Source organism: Tenebrio molitor, chromosome 4, assembly GCF_963966145.1.
Source record: "Tenebrio molitor chromosome 4, icTenMoli1.1, whole genome shotgun sequence".
In the NCBI taxonomy this organism is placed as follows: domain Eukaryota; kingdom Metazoa; phylum Arthropoda; class Insecta; order Coleoptera; family Tenebrionidae; genus Tenebrio; species Tenebrio molitor.
This window is the reverse complement of record NC_091049.1, coordinates 9,572,510-9,595,535: the sequence shown is the minus strand read 5'-3', so window position 1 is coordinate 9,595,535 and position 23,026 is coordinate 9,572,510. Positions and strand designations below refer to the sequence as shown.

The window sequence follows — 23,026 nt, the reverse complement described above, 5'->3', positions numbered from 1 at the left end:
TGATGAAAATCTTAAAATGTGATGTTTTGTGAAATTTTTGAATTTATTTATAATCAAAACATCGAAATAGAAGGGCGAAGGTCGAAAAAGTTTCAACAGTTTGCCACGGTTCAAACTGGCCAGAGGGCACAATACTTGGGCTAGCTCGATCTCAGGGCGCCAGTTGCGGCGAAGTCGAGGGTTGTTTTGGTAGCAGGCCCCGCAAGTAGCCTGCTGACCTGGCCAGGAGAGGTGTTTGAAGTTCGCGAGAACGAAAAGAAACGCACAAAGTGTACGTGGCTGGACCTAGGCGCTATTCAAACAGGCGAAACCAAAAAAATACAGACGGGCGAGCTGAGGGGGGTAGTATTGATACACACTATGTAAGTGAAAAATTGAATATAATTGAAATGACTGTAAATATTTGAATTGATAAATATATGAATGGATATAAATATATAAATGTGAATTGATATAAATATAAATATGAAAATGTACAATAAAAAGGGGTGGAAACTCGGTTCCAGCAATCCGGCCGAAATAGCTATTTCCGCAGAGCTTTACAACAAGCGAATCTCGCTGATGTCTACGCGGAGATGTTAACAAGGTTATAATGTGGTATATATAACAAAAGTAAGTGAGCTATTTCACTTGCTAGATTGAGTTAGTTTGTAAATTGTGATATGGTTAGTACGATATTTAAAAAAAGGTTAGATAAGATGAAATTGAGTCGTATAAGAGGGGTGGCTTGCCGGTCTCCAGGAGCAGTCCGCGCTCAGGGGCCGTAGAGGAGCGTGTCCTTTCCCAGTCGTTCGGGGATGTGGTGGCAAAGTCCTTTGAGCGGAGCTGACGGTTCTAGAGACGAGACTGGAGCCACAGAGGTCTCGGGCGCGTCGACGATGAGCCCGACGCACGGTTTTCTCTTGACCTCGACGTAAGACGGTTGAGGTCGAAGTCTAGGGGGTGGAGATGGAGGGTTCCCTAGAGGAGTACTACGTGTAGCACATTGTCTACATGAAGACTCACCTATACCCTCAGGCAAGGGAAATGCCTCGCAGAAGTCTACTTCGATTGCGTCACGAGCCTTAGCGTTTGGACCAAAATCCTCCCTAAGCGGAGTTGGAAGGGTGCGCTCAAATTTTCCACACGGAGACGATACAGCACACCATCCACAAGGTTTCGGCGAATACGAAGATCCCTGGCACCAGGTAATAAATTGATTTCACTCGAACGAAACGGTCCGCAAAGGCACGTGGCACGGTAGATTCAGAAGAGAAAAAAAACGTGAGTGAAGATTCTCCTGATAAGATGGAATATTCTCGAAGGAGTCGCGCGCGCGCTTGTCTTCGCGCCAGCAAAAGAGGGAATTTTGTAGGCAACCAACGATTCCTGAAGAGGTATGTTGGGCGAAAAACCAAGGGTGACAAGTTTATGATGGAATTTTGGAGAAGGTTTTTATTGGATCTGAACCATTAAAAATGCTTTTTGCAATTGATCTCCTGAGGTCAAATTAGAACTTAAGTAATAAATGTCATATTGCGAGATTTTAGTTTCTTTTGACTTATTCTTATTGCTTCTGTAAAGTACAATACATGGTAAAACTGGCATGTCCAGAAGGAAAAGATGTTCTGCAAAAATAACGTTTGGTTTAGTTATCAACCATCCATTTACAGATTAAACCTGATATTCGTTGGTACCAGTTTGGTACATTTGTAATTTACGTGATAAATGTGATGGTTCTCTGGTAACGAACAGTTGATGTTTGGGGCGCACACTGCAAGGAAATATGGTCGGAGGCGTCCAAATGTACCTTTCAAGGATGTTTTCACTACAACGTTGCTGAAGAGTCCAAGTAGGAAATGTAACAGAGGTTGGTAAGCGTCGTAGCACCATTTTGGTAATTTCACACAACACAAATTCACCTTCTCTCTGTACTTTGAGCGTGTCAGATATTCGTTTAAAAATATCTTAAATATGTATGTATTTAATGCTAACAAAGATTAAAATGAAAATCGAAATGTTGATTCTTACAATTAAAACGACCAATGAACACAGCATTGGATATAAATATCTAGAGGGTACAGTTACTCTTTGTGGAATTGGATACATGATGTCTTCGTCGTTGCAAAAGAAGCCTCTTTCGACAATATTTGTGTATCTCTTTATAAATGATGGCGATAAGAAAACTGTAACACAAAATCATATTTGTTTTTCTATTTACAGCATTTGTTGTGCTACAAAAAACTACATTTTTGTTTTGCTTTTATTTCGCAGCAGAGGTGGAGCCTGTTGTTAACAGTATGTCTATTATGTTTTTCTGGTTCAAGAGAATTTCAATCTCTTCTTACTTATGAAGACACAGAAGTTACAGTTTAACTAGAAGGACAACGGTTCTTGAATATTTAGTTTGAAGTTGTGATTGTCATAATTAATATATTCTAGCAATTTTTTTATATTTACATTTGGTTTATTCTTATTAATAAATAGTAATCTGAAACAGAAGTTATTAATTCTTCAGGAGAAAACCTTGCAGGAAGAAAATTACGAAAAGTCTCTAGATGTAGAATAGAATTTGTACAAGAGCAGAGGTGTGATAAATATTTTTTTAGGCATCCTTAATGAAAACGGTAATTTTACGTACTCACAAGCGGACGAAAAGTAACTATTTCAGACGCTGACCGTGGCGCCATCTGTTGGTCTGTTTAGTAAGTTAGCAAGGAAACCTACAAAACCGATAATTGTTCTGTCACCATAAATTATGTTAATAAGTAATTGTATTGCAAATATGTAGTAAATTTCTAGTTTTGTTAGCAAGCTGATACCAAATACTAGATATAAAAAAATTGTTGACATGTTTTAAGAAATGTATCTACATATTTGAAAAAGGTAAATACAAAATAAATTTGTAATTTTTTCAATTACGTCTTTTGCTTTGTAGTTCCTGCGGTCTCCTAAAAAATTTAATGTGTACCAGTGTACCTCTGCCAAAAAGTGCCTTTTGTCTTCGCCTGTTTTCAAGCCTGAGACTTGGACGAAAAAGATTGGCCTTGATACACAAATAACTACGTGCTACAGCCTGTATATCCTAATATACAGGGTGTTTGGGGTATAAGGTAACAAACTTCTCCCGTGTAAAGACATAGGCAAAATAAAACTTTTATTCTAGTAACATTTTTAGTATGTGTAATAATTTTCTAGTAATCATTTTTTCAATTTGAAGAACCACTGTTTGAGATCCATCGGAATTCTAAATTATAAAAGCGGCAGCCAAGGCATTTTCCTTTACAAACCTGTATCAAAGTGCGTCTATCGATATTTTGAAACGACTTTTTAAACACTAGTTAACATTTTGGGTCGTTTATGATGGTCTCATTACTAGGGGATTATTTACCTACCCTGTAACAAAAACTCTCGATGGTACCTGCGGATTATTGAGGATCGGTTACTCACCACTTTTACAACAATCTTTGTTAGTGCGTTAGTGGACAATAAACCACTGAAGGAAGCAAAAGGTCGTTTTAAAGGGCGCACTCGAATTCCCGTCTGACTTATTTCTTGTCATAAAGTAATGCAAGAATTCCCGTCAGGTAATTATCAACTGATCTAATCCATAACTCGAGTTCCCGTCAAGGGTAAAAGAGCGCTTCAATCCCTTACTTACCTACCCCTCTGGCCGTTGCCAGGTACCATTGTTGTTTACCATTAGGTACGTGGACCAAAAAAAAATGTTTAAAATTTTAAAAAGTTACAAATACTCTTTGATCAACAATTATATACTTAGATAAGGGGCGGCTGTGACTTTGACAGTGTCAGATTTTTCGTATCTGTGCTAAGTCAGCTAATAAACGTCAAACAACTGTCACTATTAACCAAATTTTAACGCAAAAATGGTTTTTACTTCAGAACATAGAAGATTCATCATTGAATCTTACTTTCGTAATTCGTAACAGTGCTTTCAATAACCAAGATTTTTTTCTGACGGGAATTCGAGTCTAGAATTTGTGGTGCATTTTTGCCTTGACGGGAATTCGTGTGCAGGATTAAAGGGCCTATGTCCAAGCCCAGGTATAAAATATTATGCTGACGGGAACTCGTGTGCACCGGTTTTAAAATATCGATAGACGCATTTTAGCTTGGTGTGAATAATTAAGTGTTTATAGATACGAACAGTGGAAACATAGTTTAGTTCAGCGTAATAAAAAAAGCAAATTAAAAAAAAAATTCCTAAGAAAAGTTGTTCACTTAACCTAGCTGTGCATCTCAGAACAAAACACAAAAAAAGAACAGGCAGGATGGGATACTGCAATAAAGATCTAGAGGTAATCGTCAATTTTTAATAAGATATTTATGTCTAATTAGAAACTTTTTGTAAAATTTGTTGAAGTTGGTTATTTTTATAATTTCGAAATATTTTGAGTAGAATTTAAATAGATATAAAATATTCAATTGTCACACTTTTACGTATGTACCTACTACATTGAAGCTAATATAATAATTGTTAAATCACACCTAGTTGCAGAAAAAAAGAAACATATTCATTTCGTAGACTGATCACAACTTACCGAATAACAGCATTAGAAAATCTATATAAATGCGAGATATCGGCCACACAGTTCTTTCCATATTAATTTTTCGTCCAAACGCAAAAAATGTGTCCAATATCGTCTGAATTATTATTTTTTAAAACGTGTAGCGTAATGTATATGGTGTCTCAAGGAATGACAACAGTAGGTGTGAAATTAAAAGGTTTATCGCTTATCACGCAGACAACCTATATCAGTTTCGTACATATTTTACAGTTGTTATTATTGTGAAAGGGAACAAACACCTGCAGTAAAACTTGAAATTTTAATTAAATCAGGGTAAAATTGCATTAATTAATTTGATGTTAGTAAGTTTTATATTGAGGGAAACACCAAATTAATGTTTATTAGATTAAGTGACCATTTTTATCATGTGCAAATTCTTGTCAAATATAGTGAGAGAGCGACAATGGCAAATTAGGAGTGATAATGAGCCCGACGAAATTGAAAATGCAACCCACAATACATTTGCAAAGTTAACGTGGATATTTGTTTTTAGATTTAAGAAACATAAAACATAGTTAGAGTCCGCACACTTTAAGGACAACACGTTGAGGCATCCAAATCTGTCCGTGAAATTTGTCCAGTGGCGTATCACTTGTGTTCAGAAATGGGGGCATACATTTTTATTTGAATGATTGTGATACCGCTTCTATCAATACTAACCTCGCTCAAATAAAGAAATAAAAATTATTTAGTTCTGAAAAGAACTGATTTTAATGCAATAGAAAACAACCCTGAAATCACGAAACAACGAAACGAACACTGGCAAAGCAGATCACGAATAAACGTACGTCTCTGACGCCGCATGGCCGGTAAGCGGTTCTACCTTCCCACCCGGAAATCGAAAAATGGACTCGACCAACGTAGTTGCGCCTGCCGCGCAACTTTATTGGTGTGTTCTACTTAAAGTGTTGGCACTCTAGCTGTGCAGTTTCGTAAATTTTGACATAAACGTCATTCGCTTGGTTAAATGAAATTGTGAGAAAACCAAGAGTTTTTGGGGAAAATGTTTGTTGTCTGCATAAACGCGCAACGGCAGAAGCATTTTTATTACATTCGCTATAAATCAGGATCATGCTGTTTCCTCATCGTTTGAATACATTTTAATCGTCATATTTTAACTTTTTTTTATAAATGTCAGTTGTGACGAATAAAATTATTAGAAGCAAAGCCATCACGTTAACTTTGGAAATGTATTGTGGGTTGCATTTTCAATTCCGCCGGGGTCATACCACTCGTGAAATACCCTGTACACATAGCTGTATCGTCGAAAATAACAAAATCCCTTGCACGTGTAGCAAAAAATTAATAAAATAGATTATTTTTTAAACAGTCCTGTCAGCCAATCGTAATGAGGAAATATTTCAAATGGACCAATAGCATCAAAATTACACTGACTATTTGCTAGTAGCTAATTACCGCCATTATTTCCTTCATACATATAAAAAGCCGTAGTTGCTATGGTTTTTCTGGCCTTCATATCGGTTAAATTTGAAACGTCAAATGTGTCTATGTGTCAAAATTTACTCGCTTTTGAATTTTTTGCAATCATTGTCAAAGATGTTGCAAATAATTCGTTATAAAATCTATTTGTCCATAATAATTTAGGAAATAATTATTCCGAATACCCCGCTTGCATGAAAATAACCTGATTAAATTTTGACGTTTTTTGTCGCAACGTTTTGCTTAAAGAAATATTTCTCGTAAATTTTCGATCCAAAATTTTTGTTACATGGAACATTTACTCGACATATTTCTAAGTAAAACATTTTGACAAAGCGTCAAAATTTAATGCACTTGGGATATTACTGTTGATAATTTTTCCGTTGTTAAGGTAGCGCAGCCATTTGTTTCAATATAAACATTAAAAATTCAGCACCGTCACCATTATGGAGTACCATTCAGATTTCGCTTTTGAGATTTGACATAGTTTAAAAAATAATCACGCCGAATTACATTCGTGATGGTAATTTTTTTGATAATTTTAACTAGATTAGCACCGTAGAGATTAGCACTCATCTTTCGGAGCTTTGTAATCCAATTTGGAATGATAGAACCATTTAATAATTCAATTTTAGTTTCTCTTCGTATTGTTTTTCGTGTTACATTGTTTGTAATTATTAATAACCGATGTGTTTTATTTTCCTTTTGACCTTAAATTATATATTATCATTTGTGTGTGACCTTATTATGTTGTTGACCGTATAATATTTGTTTTATTCATTTCTGCAACGATAAAAATCAGACTTTCAAATTTTGCAGTGTTTGTCAAAATATCCTTCACAATGCACTTAGCAACATTTAGAATAACTAATTGTAGAAATCAGCATTGATATGTTATCAATGCACAATGTGTCATGGTTGCACAAAGCATTGGAAACCGTCAATTGTTGTGCTTTTTTAAAGCGTAGATTAATTGGAGCATGTTGACAGCTAACCTAAAATTATAGCCAAGAAAATTTTTCTTTTATTCTTTCTTTGCAATGTTTTTACATTAAAAATAGAATAACTTAACAACTCCTATTCTGGAAGCAAATATCTAAGGGCACCGTTTGTTGAAAATAAACATCTTCAATTATGTCCTGATTAAACATAAACAAATGTCATTCGTGTCAAACGGCGGGAAATTCAAACTTTACACTGTTCTAAACGGTTTAATTTTTCCAACGCATACTCAGTCCAGGATTTCTTTTGAACGTGCGATAAAAGTTGTTCATGAACTGTTTGATGTATCGTGAACAATGACTCCTCCAAGTTCTTTGATAATTTGGACATAACATTTTATTAACGAAAGTTGATGAGACAAACGATTAATGGGTGGTGTGGTTGCATTTTGTGCTCTGCGCCAGACTTAAATACTATGAACACCGGCGGAGCCTCCCCAACTACGAAAGCACCAAGGAACGCATAATGTATGAAAAATATTTTAAAACCTTTTTTTGGAAAAAGGTAGCCTTGACGAGAACTTGTTAACTCTGTGACCAAAAGTTGGCCAGTGACAGCTCCGGGCTCCCAGGGGGTTTTTCGGGGCAGAGGGCGTGGGTTCGGATTTTTAAAAAATGGGCGCCAGGCAGCTATTGTCTTGAGCTGGTTGTTGCTTGTCCAGCTGCCGGGACAAGTGCTCAGATCTTACTCGTCGAAGGTAAGTAAAAGCAAACGCTTTCTGATCGTTAAACAAATTTTGGTTTATTCGGTTACTGCAAAATTATCCACAGAACAGTATTTGGTGGCTCGGTACTGGTTCACACGAATGCGATAATGGTTCGCTTGTAACTACTAGATGAAAATTGAAAGATGCGGAACCAGTACTTTTTGGTGGCCTTAATATCTACTTTGGTCGTAACCAGAAAAGCTTTTCTTTCACATGTGACCGAATCTTAAACTAAACATGATATTCTTCGACGAAATAAAAGATGTTTTGATTCCTGATGAGGAACCTCCCGAACTTAGACTTCCTTCTGATCGAGCTAATTATTAAATGTAAACTTAATGAAACCCAAGGTCAAGATTGGGGTGTCACTTTGACAAAAAAATTAAAATTGATCCTGATAGGAAAGTTTAAATCGGTGAAGTTCCGAAACGTTAAATTTGACTGAAATTTCTTTAAGTTGACACTGGAGATTGAATGAAAAGGTTCTTACAAAAAAATTCTAAACATTTGCAAAGTTTCAAAAAAATTTTGTGAACATACAAAAATTATGAAAGCGAGAAGCGAGAAATTCGAGGCGTTCCTAAATTTTGCAATGCCGCGGTAAAAAAATATGGCGACTTAGCTTTATGACGGGTCTGTTGTCTCCTCGAATAGCGTCCTTTTGACTTGCGGTGTGACCTTGGCGATACGGTGCTCAAAATAAACGATCGCCTCTGCGAACGATGTTCTCCAAAATGGTCGCCTCTGCGAACGATCTGGCTACGAATCGCCCTGCGAACGATCTGGCTACGAATCGCCCTGCGAACGATCTGGCTACGAATCGCCCTGCGAACGATCTGGCTACGAATCGCCCTGCGAACGATCTGGCTACGAATCGCCCTGCGAACGATCTGGCTACGAATCGCCCTGCGAACGATCTGGCTACGAATCGCCCTGCGAACGACCCCTAACGAATTGTCGTTAGTGTTGTGAAAATCGGAAGATTCGGTAATTACCTTTCAGCGAAAAAGGGGGTTCTTGGCGCTAAATCGAAGTCCTTCCGGCACTCCTTTACTCAAAAATTTTCGGTACTCTAAAGTTGCGATACGGTACTGGATCAATTCATCCAAACGGGATTGACTCTAAACTGGATCGAACCACCCCTAATACATGGTCTTAGTGAAATGAATTCAAAATTGAACGATAATTACCTCTATAGTGCGAGGGGTCACTCGACCACGAACTCTAAAAGGCGCTTCGCTGGCGTCGCTTCGACGGCTCTCGACGAAGTGTCCGACTTCCGCATTTTTAATCTCGGTACCGCAGTCCCATAAATCGCGAAAATCGTCACGCGCGCGATTCTCGACCTTATTCAGTTGTGCTATAAGGCGGGCTGCGCTTGCGTGGTACTGCGCAATCAAAAATGTGCATTTCCGGTGGTACTACACGTGCGCGTGTCATGACAGGTGGACCGTCATGGCGTCGGTTTGTTTACCTCGAAATTATACCGAGCGGGAGAATTCAGATTTTGGACGGTATTGTGTCGGTAAGTCGTGCACGTCTATCCTGATGTTAATTGCCGTAACTCGCAGGTCAAAAAAAAAGGACAGGAAGAAAGATGGGGTTGAAAAGAAGGAGATGACTTTCCGGCAAGTTACTAAAGAGGAAAAGGGACCCAACATTGCCGTACGGTCACCTATCGCTGAGAAGAGAAGAAGAGAAAGTGAAGAGAAAGAGAAAGTGAAAGTGGGGTTCTGAAAGATAGGTTGCAGCTCGCCAACCTAGAGGCGTGAGGCCACCTCAGCCTGACATTTGCGGGGGTAACATGTGTTCTTCCAGCCCCCCCGTGGTGGCTGGCACAAATGACTCTAAATTGAAACTTTCCGCTTCCGGAATGAGCGACGTAAAAAACTTGAAGGCAGGGTGGGCGCGTCGCGTTGCCAAATGCCGTGCGTTAACTGCTAGTTCCGGGTCTTCGAACTGCGATCTATTAGCCCCGCGAGCATAAGTAGGACCTCGTGGCCTCCTACTCCGGCCAATCGCCATTGTGGCGTTTCGTAACGCTACACTACCCCCCTCCTCAAAAAGAAAAAGGAAAAGGTAACTCAGTTGCCTTTTACTTTTTACAAAAAAACGAAGATGAAGTCTTCACAAAAAAACGTCAAAATTTGATCACTGGAAAAGTTTTGGTTTCGCCACGAAAATGGCTTGTCGATATCTGCGCGTATCAAACGATTGAAAACTGAATCTCAATGTCAATTAGTACTTGAGTACTGCGGTATGATGTAAGTCAAGTCCGGTTAAATGTCATAATTTGGGGTTCTTAAATAAACTTTTCCTGAACAAACTCCACGGTAAAATTTTACTGTCGTCAACATTCCAAAGGAGGACAAAAGAATTAATCGAAAAATTGAACGGTACGAAAAAGTGAAATGCAAAGCTCGCTACGGTTCTTCGGCTTCTGCCAGAGATCCTCTGAATTCTTTCAAATCTTTCATGTGCCAAACACCTAGATCTGCGCGGTTCTCATCTTCGAGAGCGTACGCGAGTTTCGATAGTTTTCTCGTTATCGTGCACAGCACGTAGCGTGGCGCTAATTTTTGCGCAAAGTCTTTCGCAGCGCTGGAAAGTACTTTGTTGCGTTTCCAAACTTTGTCGCCTACAAAAAATTCAGCGTCGCGCTTCCGAAGATTGTACGAGCGTTCGTTGCGTTCGTGCGCTTTGTGAAGGTGCTGGGTTACATCCTGCAAGATGGTCTTGAGGTGTTCTAAATTTTTCGCGTGATCTTCGCGATCAGCTGTCGTCAAGGTTTCCGGATTTTCCGCTACTTTGCCGTAAAATTCACCGGTACAGGGTACTACCCTACCAAAATTGAGAAATGCTGGACTGAATCCGGTTACTTCGTTGACCGCTGTGCGAATCGCGTACCCGATCTTTGCCACCTCGGCATCCCACTTTTTGTGAGCGCCTTTGACGTAACTTCGTATGGCAGTGCCAACTGTGCGGTTGTATCGCTCCACAGGGTTGCTCTGAGGGTGATACTTGGCTGTGAACCAGATCTTTTGAACTTTGTAGTTCTCGCAAGTCTTTACAAATTCGTTTCCGACAAACTGCTTGCCGTTGTCAACCAAAATGAATTGCGGTACACCATACACAAGAAAAATTCCGTTCTCGATACATTCTGTAACTTTTGAGCTCGTAGCTTTTCGTAACGGAAATAGTACAACGTACTTCGTGAACCAATCTACGATCACTAAGAGATACGAATATCCTTTCGTGGACGTCGGTAATGGACCAATCAAGTCAACGGAAATCATTTGCCACGGAAACTGAACCTTTTTTTCTTTTCCCATAAGCCCTGCGCGAGCGGTGTTCGGTGCTTTTTGCTCATTGCAAACCTTGCAGTTTCGAACGTAACGAATGACGGAACGACGCATTTTCGGCCAAAAGTGATTGATGGATAACCTTGAAAGTGTCTTGTAGTACCCGAAATGAGCTGATGTCGGTGCATCATGACATGATTCTAAAATTTTTGTTCTTTGATTTCGCGGTACTAAAAGCTTCCACTCCGGGACGTTGCCGGGTAGTACAATTTTGTTCGGTACGAATCGATACACGAGACCGTTCTCGACTTTCCATGATGGATTTCTTTGAGGATTGGCGATTATGTTGTCGCGAAGTCGCGTGTACGACTCGTCCAAATCATTCAAGTTCACGCCGAGAAAGCTGTCAATGTCTACCGCAGCAATTTCTGCAGGTAGTCTCGATAGTGCGTCCGGTACTACATTGAGCTTGCCCTTACGATGGACCAAATCGAATGAAAATTGATTGAGCTTGACACTCCATCGCGCTAACTTGCCTGCTGGGTCCTTCATTCGGTTTAACCAGAGCAATGAATAATGGTCCGTCACGATCGTGAAATGGGTGCCCTCAACGTAAGGTCTGAACTTTTCCAACGCGAACAAAACGGCTAAACATTCTCGTTCCGTAACGCTATAATTTCGCTCGGCTTTTGTTAGCGAACGGCTGGCGTACGCGATCACTCTCTCATCTCCGTCTAAATCTTGCGTTAAAACTGCTCCTAGACCGGTGTTTGAAGCGTCAGTTTGGATCACGAAAGGTTTCGAGAAATCAGGACTTGACAATACGGGTGCTGAAACAAGTGCATCCTTGATTTTCTGAAAAGCTTCCTGAGCTTCAGGAGTCCACTCCGTTTTCTGTCGCTTTCGCTTTCCGGTAAGTAACGCGTTTATCGGGGACATGAGGGTCGAAAAATGAGGGATGAAACGCCTATACCAAGAACACATGCCTACGAAACGTTTGATTTCGGTACTAGTCTTCGGGACTGGATAGCTCACCATGGCCGCTACTTTGTCTGGATCGGTACCTAGACCATGTTCATCGACAGTGAAACCCAAATATTTCAAACTTGAGCGGAAAAGTTGACACTTTTTCGCATTCACGGTGAGTTTCGCGTCTCGAAGACGTCGTATCACCTCCCTCAAAACTTGTACGTGTTTCTCGAATGTCGGGGCGATAATGATTAGATCGTCCAGGTAAACAAAGACGTGAGGTTCTAGTTCAGGTCCGAAAATTCTGTCCATGAGACACTGCTGCCTCTGGGCTGCGTTCGTCAGTCCGAACGGTAATACGTTAAAATGAAAAAGACCTCTGCCGGGAATCGCAAAAGCTGTCTTCGGTCTAGACTCTGAATCTAACGGGATTTGCCAAAAAGCGTTCTTGAGATCGATCGAACTGATGTACTTTGCTCCTCGCAACATACTGAGAATCCTGTCGACACGCGGTAATGGGTAACTGTCACGTTTTGTCACGGCATTGAGCCTGCGACCGTCAAAGCAAAGTCGGTATTCACCGGAAGATTTCTTTACTAACAAAATTGGAGAAGACCACGGACTGTCAGAAGGCGATATGACATTGTTCTCGAGCATGCGGTCAATTTCTTTGTTGACTTCCGCAAGCATGTACGGAGACCACCAATACGGACGTTGTTTGATCGGCAATGCTTCTCCCGTGTCGATTGTGACTGTCATTTTGTGTGTCCTCCCTAACTTTCCGTCGTTGCTCAACAAATCTAAATTTTTCCGGATGATCTCGGTGATCTCATGCCGATCCGCGCCACACTCCGTCACCGCGTCACATTCTGGTACTCTTACGATATCCGACGCTACTTCAATTTTGTGACCCGCGAAATCTATCTTGAGTCCGAATAATCTACAAAAGTCGCACCCTAATATGACGCTATGCTGAAGATCTGGCACGTAGTAGACACGAATTCGCCGTCTCGACGAGTCTAACACTGCTTCTAGTTCGATAGCTTTGGTTACCGGATGTTGTTTTCCGTCGGCAGTTCTGATGGTTTTTAGCCGAGATGGGAAAGTTTTTCCACCTGCGCGAAAATGAATTAAATCGGCTCCTTTTCCACCAACTATAGTGCAATTCGAACCGGAATCCACGAGTCCTTCAGTTTCCTTATTGTTTAGACGCAGTCTGATAAATGGCCTATTGTCATTGGTTTTGCTGACGAAAATGGAAGCGGAATTTGCCCGAGAAGGCTTGCAAAACTCTTTGACTTCGTCTAACCAAGCGTTCCACTGGGTGTCCGTACGTTTCGCGATGATCGATGCGTTTACATCGGCCTTGGGATGTTTTAGGAACGTAGCACGGCCGCAAGTCTGCCGCGTCCCTACTGCGCGTTTCCCGACGGATTACACTTTTTGCAGGTCGCCAAGGTGACGTCTGGCTCCCCACAACGGTAGCAAAACTGCTTTCTTTTCAGTCGACAGTTCATGAACGAATGATTCGGCTGTTGACAATTCCAGCACTTGAACGACCTGGAGGACGAACTCGCGGGTTCACTCCGTCTGGCTGAATTGCCTGAGGGTTCCTTCACGACGATGGCGCGTGGACTCGCTTTCGCGGGTTCGCTCGCCCGAACATATGCCAACTCTGGCTCCAACACGCAAGATGGCTTGGGTGCAGCGCGATGTTTCTGCCGCAAAGCCGATAACTCCTCCACTTTTTTGCACAACTTAATCAACTCCGGTACGGTGACAACTTCGGTGATGCTAAGCTGGTTAAGGTAACATGGAAGCAAATTCCTCCGAATCGTCTTTACCTTGGTTATCTCCGCCGGTGGTCGACTAAGTCTAGCAAAAAGCGTCTCCATAACCGCAACGTAAATGGTTATCGACTCGCTTTTGCCCTGAAGCCTGCCCTTGATTTCGTCCCACAACAATTCATCGAAATCCGGTGGAAGAAATTCCTGTTTCAACAACTGAACCACTTCGTCCCAATCGCTCAATCTGCTCCGAACAGAACGATACCAAATCAGCGCTTTGCCGCTAAAGAGATCAATGGCCGCGTTAAAAAGGTCCCTGTTGGTTGCGTTTCGCGCTACCGACAGTTCCTCTACCCGTTCCAAGAACTGGTTCACCGTCATTCCATTTTCCTCCCCGTTGAAAGATACGCCCCAGGTGTGAATTGGCACTAGTTTCGGTTCCGGAGATCTCGCGTGAGGGTGCACGTAAATGGGAGTAGTCGCGACGACTGGTGGCGCTTCCACCGTAACCGGGCTCGCTTCTGCTGCCTTGTCGTGAAGATCAGCTTCGAGCAACAAACATGTCGCGTACGCCTCATTTCTATACTCCGCATCTCGCTCGCGTCTCATTCGCCGAATGCGAAATGAAAGGTGCGTTAGACGGGTCTTCAACCGTTTGAAGATCATGTCTTCCGCCGTTCCTTCAAATTCTGTCAAAATCGTGCGTATGCTCTCAAGGGTGTCCTCAATGGCCTGGACCTCGGTGTCGTGATCATACTCTGCGTCATGAAGTGACAGAAAGTATTCGTCCGGTCGACCTAGTTCTTTGGACAGAGCTCTCGCTAACAGTTTCCTCTTATCGTCCTGGTTTCGGCTAGTCGTGATGCCGCGTATACGCAATTCATACGTCAGCTCGTCAGCTAGTAAATGCTTGACCTTGAATTGTTCGTCCATTTTGACGAAGACTCACCGCGATTCCACGGGTCGGTAACGCAATAAAAACGCCGGTCAAAACACTACCAAAAAACAGCGCGCAACACGATAGTCGATTCCGAGAAAAGGTTTTTGTCGTCGAGGGTACAAGATAAGACCCCGCTACTCAAACAATGAATTCGCCGCTAAATTTCCGCTTCTCATTAACACACAATCAAAAAATTCAACTTTCAATAAACCTTTACCAACTCCCTTTGCTCCGATTGAAAAAAGTGACTGAGCCTCAATGAAGATGAACGATAAACGAAAATTTGTGGTTGCTCCAAAAAATCGAGCCCCACGTTCTGGGCGTCAAAATTTGTGTGACCAAAAGTTGGCCAGTGACAGCTCCGGGCTCCCAGGGGGTTTTTCGGGGCAGAGGGCGTGGGTTCGGATTTTTAAAAAATGGGCGCCAGGCAGCTATTGTCTTGAGCTGGTTGTTGCTTGTCCAGCTGCCGGGACAAGTGCTCAGATCTTACTCGTCGAAGGTAAGTAAAAGCAAACGCTTTCTGATCGTTAAACAAATTTTGGTTTATTCGGTTACTGCAAAATTATCCACAGAACAGTATTTGGTGGCTCGGTACTGGTTCACACGAATGCGATAATGGTTCGCTTGTAACTACTAGATGAAAATTGAAAGATGCGGAACCAGTACTTTTTGGTGGCCTTAATATCTACTTTGGTCGTAACCAGAAAAGCTTTTCTTTCACATGTGACCGAATCTTAAACTAAACATGATATTCTTCGACGAAATAAAAGATGTTTTGATTCCTGATGAGGAACCTCCCGAACTTAGACTTCCTTCTGATCGAGCTAATTATTAAATGTAAACTTAATGAAACCCAAGGTCAAGATTGGGGTGTCACTTTGACAAAAAAATTAAAATTGATCCTGATAGGAAAGTTTAAATCGGTGAAGTTCCGAAACGTTAAATTTGACTGAAATTTCTTTAAGTTGACACTGGAGATTGAATGAAAAGGTTCTTACAAAAAAATTCTAAACATTTGCAAAGTTTCAAAAAAATTTTGTGAACATACAAAAATTATGAAAGCGAGAAGCGAGAAATTCGAGGCGTTCCTAAATTTTGCAATGCCGCGGTAAAAAAATATGGCGACTTAGCTTTATGACGGGTCTGTTGTCTCCTCGAATAGCGTCCTTTTGACTTGCGGTGTGACCTTGGCGATACGGTGCTCAAAATAAACGATCGCCTCTGCGAACGATGTTCTCCAAAATGGTCGCCTCTGCGAACGATCTGGCTACGAATCGCCCTGCGAACGATCTGGCTACGAATCGCCCTGCGAACGATCTGGCTACGAATCGCCCTGCGAACGATCTGGCTACGAATCGCCCTGCGAACGATCTGGCTACGAATCGCCCTGCGAACGATCTGGCTACGAATCGCCCTGCGAACGATCTGGCTACGAATCGCCCTGCGAACGACCCCTAACGAATTGTCGTTAGTGTTGTGAAAATCGGAAGATTCGGTAATTACCTTTCAGCGAAAAAGGGGGTTCTTGGCGCTAAATCGAAGTCCTTCCGGCACTCCTTTACTCAAAAATTTTCGGTACTCTAAAGTTGCGATACGGTACTGGATCAATTCATCCAAACGGGATTGACTCTAAACTGGATCGAACCACCCCTAATACATGGTCTTAGTGAAATGAATTCAAAATTGAACGATAATTACCTCTATAGTGCGAGGGGTCACTCGACCACGAACTCTAAAAGGCGCTTCGCTGGCGTCGCTTCGACGGCTCTCGACGAAGTGTCCGACTTCCGCATTTTTAATCTCGGTACCGCAGTCCCATAAATCGCGAAAATCGTCACGCGCGCGATTCTCGACCTTATTCAGTTGTGCTATAAGGCGGGCTGCGCTTGCGTGGTACTGCGCAATCAAAAATGTGCATTTCCGGTGGTACTACACGTGCGCGTGTCATGACAGGTGGACCGTCATGGCGTCGGTTTGTTTACCTCGAAATTATACCGAGCGGGAGAATTCAGATTTTGGACGGTATTGTGTCGGTAAGTCGTGCACGTCTATCCTGATGTTAATTGCCGTAACTCGCAGGTCAAAAAAAAAGGACAGGAAGAAAGATGGGGTTGAAAAGAAGGAGATGACTTTCCGGCAAGTTACTAAAGAGGAAAAGGGACCCAACATTGCCGTACGGTCACCTATCGCTGAGAAGAGAAGAAGAGAAAGTGAAGAGAAAGAGAAAGTGAAAGTGGGGTTCTGAAAGATAGGTTGCAGCTCGCCAACCTAGAGGCGTGAGGCCACCTCAGCCTGACATTTGCGGGGGTAACATGTGTTCTTCCAGCCCCCCCGTGGTGGCTGGCACAAATGACTCTAAATTGAAACTTTCCGCTTCCGGAATGAGCGACGTAAAAAACTTGAAGGCAGGGTGGGCGCGTCGCGTTGCCAAATGCCGTGCGTTAACTGCTAGTTCCGGGTCTTCGAACTGCGATCTATTAGCCCCGCGAGCATAAGTAGGACCTCGTGGCCTCCTACTCCGGCCAATCGCCATTGTGGCGTTTCGTAACGCTACAACTCAATCATTAAATGCAAGAGTTGTCTTAGTATTACCTTCTTGTATTCTACCAACTCCTTTTCTACTCTGCTTTGTTAGATACTTTTCTAACTAGAAGTGCAACTATTTTTGTTATTTTCTACGATAAAGCGCTTCGTTTGCAATTATGTACAATTATGTACAAGATCAGGTGCACGATAAATTTTATTGGACAAATAGTGGACTTTATTGTGTTTAATTGTAATGTGTAAAAACAAAATTTACAATTGGCAGAATTATTATTGTGGAAGAACTGAGTTTAAAGGTCTCGGGGGTATATACTTGAAGGGTGCAAATGGGCAATATAAATTTACACTGACGGCGATTGCCAAACTTCCTCCAATTACGAAACCTCCAACAACGTCGCTCCAGTGATGCTTATAGTCTGACACTCGACTAATTCCCACATACAATGCTAACAAAATAAGAAAAAACTCAATTGTGCCTTTAAGCAAATTCGAAAAATTCCAGTTCATTCTCTTTTGGATGTAGATGGCAAGAAACAAAGCACAATACATGGCAAAACTGGAGTGTCCGGAGGGAAAAGACAGTCTGGAAATATAGAACGAATAATTAATTCAATGCTTGATAGGAAACTGAACCTGGTGTTTTGTTTAAATTTCTTATTGGTACATTCGTAGTTTACATGGTAAACGTGTTGATTTTCTGGTAGAGAGCAGTTTATGTTTGGGGCGCATTCGATTAAGAAGAACGGTCGAAGACGCCCAACTGAGCCTTTCAAGACTGTCGTTAACAAGATGGTGCACAATTGTCCAAAAGCGAACGATAGCAATATGTAATAAGCTTTGTAAACCCATGCTGGTAGTTTGAAACGCCACAAATTGATCTTTTCGTCGTTCTTCTGCCGTCTCATATATTCGACCAGCAATATCTAAAATTTAACATTTTTATGAATACCGAAGAAGCAATGTATGAAGGTATATTTTTCTTACCACAGAAATGTTGAGTAAGCATCCCGCTGGATGGAAATATTTATTTTCCACAGTTGAATGTCCTGGAACTGGATGCATGATATCCTCATCGTTGCAAAAAAAACCTCTCTTGAATATGGTCGTGGTACTTCTTATTATTGGTGTTGGTAAACCAACTGAAATATAAATAGAACTTTTATTATCTTGCGAGTTAAGGCTGTGGTAAATAATAAAAAAAAAACCAAAACAATAAACTCTCCTCAAAAAGCAAGTAAAGAACTTTAAAATATCGGGTGTTCATTTAATTTTATCCTAAAATTTGGCGTTGAAGAGTCGATTGTGAACGCACCACGGATTATGGATCAAGGATCAGCTGTTCAAATCTAACCTTACTTTTTGCATTGTTTGTGTTTTTACTCTGCAGACTGACGAGTGGTGCGTTCACAATCGACCCTTCAACGCCAAGTTTGAGGATACATTTAAATGAACAGCCGATATAAACAATGCACAATGAAGAGAATACTAAAAAACGGCTGTAAAGACTGCCTGTTCTCCTCTGATATTATTTAAAACCAAACATTTATATCAAAGCTTTCTATTTATTATCAACACACAAATGATTAGATAAATAATAGGAATAAATAGGTCAGCAGTGAGAGAATAATACGTAAACCTCGGTTGAGGAAACTGTTACAGCCTTGCACTCATATTTCTAGCTTGGCTATAAAAAATGTCTTCTCAACCTTGGTATACAATTAGGTACTATTCTACTATTAGATATTAGTTTTACAAACATAAGGAAACAAAAAAAAAAAAGAATGTTGATATTAATGTATGTATACAGGGTGTATCTAAAATTGTTGAATAAAACCATTTTTCTATTAAATTTTTTTTTAAATGTACTACAAATTGATTTAAAATTTGGAATAAAAATGTATATCTGCATATGTCAGAAAAGTTACATTGTTATAGAAAAACTGTCATGGGCAAAAAAATAGAGATTAGTTAATCACATAAAGCGACTCGTTTGCCACCCCTTATTTGAGGTCAAAAATTTTTGGAAAACTTTTGAGAATTTTGCAAACTGTTACAGAGAAATGTTTCATAAATTAGGGAGTTCTTCCACTGGTTAAAATTAACACACGTATTTCAGATACACGCTGTATAATTTCACAGAGATAAACGAAATGTTAAAAAAATCAAATATGCTATTAAATTATTTATTATTTCTTAGGCTTATGTCCATTGTGAATAAACACTTATAGTTACATTATTTATGTCATAAAATATTATATACCTACTTATTTTATTTTGGGAATCAAACTAAGGAAAAAGATGCTAAATAAATAAAATTTCTAGAAAATTATAGTTATACTCTAAATATCATGCGTTTAAATGAAATCCTGGGCTGAGTAGGCGTTGGAAAAAGTCAACCGTTTAGAACAGTTTACAGTTTGAATTTCCCGCCCCTTGACATGAATGATATTTGTTTATGTTTAATCGGGACATAATTATGTTTATTTCCAGCAAAGGTGCGCCTTAGATATTTGCTTCGAGGATAGGGATTGTTGAGTTATTTTATTTTTAACGTAAAACATTGCAAAGAAAGAAAAAAAAAAAAGATTTTTTGTTTCTAAATTTTAAGTTAGCTGTCAACAAAAAAGCACAACAGTTGACGGTTTCCAATGTCTTCCCAGCTCAGGATTCAGGATTTCATTTGTACGCGTGATATAAATTTCTTAAAATTTTCTTAGGTTACCTACTTAGTATAGTCCTACAGAAACTCTAGTGGAACCCGACTTTGGTCGTAAATTTATGTTTGTCACTTGAAAAATAGAATTTTATGCTGCAGCAATAATCCTACTAATAAATGCTAATGAGGGTTGTCAGTTTGGGGTTCGCAATGTTCGCTTCAAGCAGGGATGTTACAGGTAGTGGTAGTTGTATTTATGACAAAGGTTATTACTTGATAATAAAATCTTATTCTTCGGTTGTTGTTGGTAAATTTACAACCAAAGTCGAATTCCACTAGAGTTTCTGTAGGACTATACAGTTGGTTGCAAAAAAAACGGGAAAAGAAAATTTGCCTAATGTAAATTTTGTTTTGTTCATTTGTCAATTAACTGTCTACTTGACAATACCTATCAAATGATTTTCTAAAATGTCATTGAATTTTAACCACAATTCTAACCTATCTCTTGTTAAGTAAGTTTCACACTATGGAAAAATTGTAAAAATGTGTCAATTTTATTATGACAGTTCCCGTTTTTTTGCAACCAACTGTAAAGTCCATTCAGAAATCAAAAAACCACCAACATAGCATTTTTCTCGATAACTACTATCGGCAACGCTGTCTAGTGTAAAAGTTGGTGAGACTTGTAATTTTGAGGTTAAATGTTTATTAAGTGTATTGTTTTTCTGGGCATGTTTAAGTAAAAATAATAAGAATAAATAAATAAATAAATGAAACGTGCTGCTAATAAAAAAATATGAATGAAATTCAAAGCAATTGAATTTTATTTTGAATCAAATAAATGTCATAATTGATAGTTACCAACATAGTATGAAAAAATATCTACCTAGGGTTTTTTAAATTTTACCAATCTAAAGTAACAGATGGTGGTTTTTTGATTTTTGAATGGTCTTTACCTACTTTTTGATATATTTAGCAAATACATACAGTGGTAGGCAATAAAGATGTCGGTAAAAACAATATGTTGTGCCGTTGATGACAAACAAATTATAAAATAAAACAGTTGTTACAAATTGTTTACATCAGACAGACAGGCAATATGAAGTAAAGACGAAACTCTCTGATCTTATGTGAATTATTGAATGTAAGTAATTCCAGTTAACCTTGGAATGTTAAATAATTATTAATTATTTATTCGCAACTGTCATCTGACTGCGTTCAAACGTGTGAAAAATTACATAATATCTACCAGTTAATTATTATCGGTGTCTCCAAGAAATAATTTTAACTCACCGATTAACAAAACGAGTGTGTCGATTAAAATTTGTAGTATTGACCAAACAGGTCCTTCCATTTTTTTAGGTGTGTTGCTGCACTAGCACAAGAACTATGTTCAAATCACAAATGATTTGAAACGTCCAAAATAAATTTTGTTTAGATAATACTACGAAAACTGTTAGTTGACCTGACTTACAAAAATACATTCCGAAAGGTTCATCTCTTAACTTGCTTGGCAACTTTCATTTCTTATTAGGCATTTTATAAGAGTTGTAGTCACTTTAAAAATCTAATGATACTGCCGGCGACATACTAACTACCGTCTAATAACAAGTCCCCTAGTCTTTTCTTACTTAATAACACATTAAGAACTGTACGTTTATAATTTAATGCTACCTAATACAAATTGAAAGCTGATTTTATTTCCACTTGTATCTTAATAATTGTAGTGGACAATTAATTACATTTGTTTCTCTACTGATCCGAAGATATAATTGAAATTAAATAGAGCACTACATATAATAAACTGTTTTTTAATTTTTTTAAATTATCAAAAGAATTCTGTGGCCATATTTTATTTTTAGGGATTCAAATAGAGGTAACAAAATAATTTTAGAAAAGCTTAAATAATAAATCGTATCTGTAATACTAAGCTAAGAGGTCAATTACGTAATCTCACAGTCGGTTTAGTTACGTGATTTAAATTTTTTGTTTATTACAAAAGTAAAAGTATTCACCAAGATACATTCTGTTTGTTCTTTAATGGCTACTTACTTAAAAGTTACTAGAGATTTTACGTAATTTATTTCTGGATAAATATAAAATATGCAATCAAAATAATGACTAATAACAAATTAATTTATATTATTTATTTATAACAAAATTAAACTTTTCTAGTGATATTACCATGCCTTCAAATAAATTCGGGATTAGAGTAGGCTGTGATTTTATTATGAAGTTGGCAGCATGTAATTTTTAGACAGCACACTACACAAAGTATTTGATATATGGCTTTATTCTGATCGTGACATAAAACTGTCAGTGCCAAACAGTCTACCAACCTTTAATAGATAAAATAAATCATAGCCTACTCTAATTCCAAATTTATTTGAAAGCACGGTATTATTTATCTTTCGGTTAGAAGATGACGTTTCCTTTTTAAAATATATTTTCTATATTTTCTTCACGTATAATACGAGTATGTAGTACAATGAATAATAATTTGCAATTAAAAAGCTAATAAATATCGTGTTTTATACACGATATTTACTGTCTTGGTGGTAATTTCCTTAAAAAAAACAATTCTTGTAGAATCGAATCATGCAAATTAAGCAACTATTCAAAAAATATTATTTTGTAAATAATACCTTTCTCTAGCTGCCGACTTTCATGTGACCTCCATTGTCAACTGCAAAATGCAAAAGTTGTACCTATTATTTTGACCAAAATTTATTTCCAAAAAATTACATCTATCTGAGCATATGTGGGTATTAGATGAGATTTTGAGTTTCGCTACGGAGTAAATCTTCTTAGGACACTGATCTGAAACTTTTTCAGTTCAAACGTTTTTAAAACTTGATTTTCTCAATAATCTTCGAAAAAATGTGTAGCTTACGGTGTATACATACTCGTAAGTGTATCAAGAATCATCGTAAACATCAGTAGTCAAGATTTACTTTACAATGTTTATCTGACAATGAAATAAAATATTGCATTCCGCATCATTGTGAAGTATTTACTTTATTTATTTAAATACAAGGCAAAGACGCGACAAACATAGGATTGTGACAGGTTTTGTCGCAAAAAATTATTCTACAAAATCTTTTATGACTTA

The 23,026-nt window shown here is 39.1% G+C and overlaps 2 protein-coding genes and 1 long non-coding RNA gene across 5 annotated transcripts; all 3 read right to left on the bottom strand.

Annotated features, from left to right (window-relative positions):
* Positions 1 to 363: 363 nt before the first annotated feature.
* On the bottom strand, positions 364 to 1,550 carry LOC138129812 (uncharacterized). Its single transcript, XR_011159395.1, has 2 exons — positions 1,012 to 1,550; positions 364 to 960 (listed from the first exon to the last, which is right to left on the bottom strand). It is a non-coding gene; the product is annotated as an uncharacterized lncRNA (long non-coding RNA).
* An 8,589-nt stretch (positions 1,551 to 10,139) lies between these two features.
* Positions 10,140 to 14,707, bottom strand: LOC138128283 (uncharacterized). Its single transcript, XM_069044477.1, has 4 exons — positions 13,832 to 14,707; positions 13,591 to 13,786; positions 11,250 to 13,102; positions 10,140 to 10,781 (listed from the first exon to the last, which is right to left on the bottom strand). The coding sequence occupies exons 1-4, from the start codon at positions 14,705 to 14,707 to the stop codon at positions 10,140 to 10,142; spliced, it is 3,567 nt and encodes a 1,188-aa protein (XP_068900578.1).
* Positions 14,708 to 17,469: 2,762 nt separating this feature from the next.
* LOC138129809 (putative phosphatidate phosphatase) lies at positions 17,470 to 21,511 on the bottom strand. 3 transcript variants are annotated; one of them, XM_069046111.1, is made up of 5 exons: positions 21,208 to 21,365; positions 18,243 to 18,397; positions 17,892 to 18,181; positions 17,808 to 17,841; positions 17,470 to 17,698 (listed from the first exon to the last, which is right to left on the bottom strand). In XM_069046111.1, the coding sequence occupies exons 1-5, from the start codon at positions 21,266 to 21,268 to the stop codon at positions 17,633 to 17,635; spliced, it is 606 nt and encodes a 201-aa protein (XP_068902212.1). In that variant the 5' UTR covers positions 21,269 to 21,365; the 3' UTR covers positions 17,470 to 17,632. The 3 variants fall into 3 exon arrangements, with proteins under 3 accessions (XP_068902212.1, XP_068902211.1, XP_068902210.1); XM_069046110.1 differs by lacking the exon at positions 21,208 to 21,365 and adding an exon at positions 21,389 to 21,511 and having other exon boundaries at positions 17,470 to 17,841; XM_069046109.1 differs by having other exon boundaries at positions 17,470 to 17,841; positions 21,208 to 21,363.
* Positions 21,512 to 23,026: the final 1,515 nt, after the last annotated feature.

Coding starts and splice junctions, on each gene's coding strand:
- LOC138128283 (XM_069044477.1), bottom strand. CDS start 14,707: ATGGACGAACAATTCAAGGTCAAGCATTTACTAGCTGACGAGCTGACG. Junction 13,787..13,831: donor CACCGGCGGAGATAACCAAG/GTAAAGACGATT, acceptor TACCTTAACCAG/CTTAGCATCACCGAAGTTGT. Junction 10,782..11,249: donor TCCCGGAGTGGAAGCTTTTA/GTACCGCGAAAT, acceptor GAATTTGTAAAG/ACTTGCGAGAACTACAAAGT.
- LOC138129809 (XM_069046109.1), bottom strand. CDS start 21,268: ATGGAAGGACCTGTTTGGTCAATACTACAAATTTTAATCGACACACTC. Junction 18,182..18,242: donor GCTTACTCAACATTTCTGTG/GTAAGAAAAATA, acceptor GTTAAATTTTAG/ATATTGCTGGTCGAATATAT. Junction 17,842..17,891: donor AAATTTAAACAAAACACCAG/GTTCAGTTTCCT, acceptor CTATATTTCCAG/ACTGTCTTTTCCCTCCGGAC.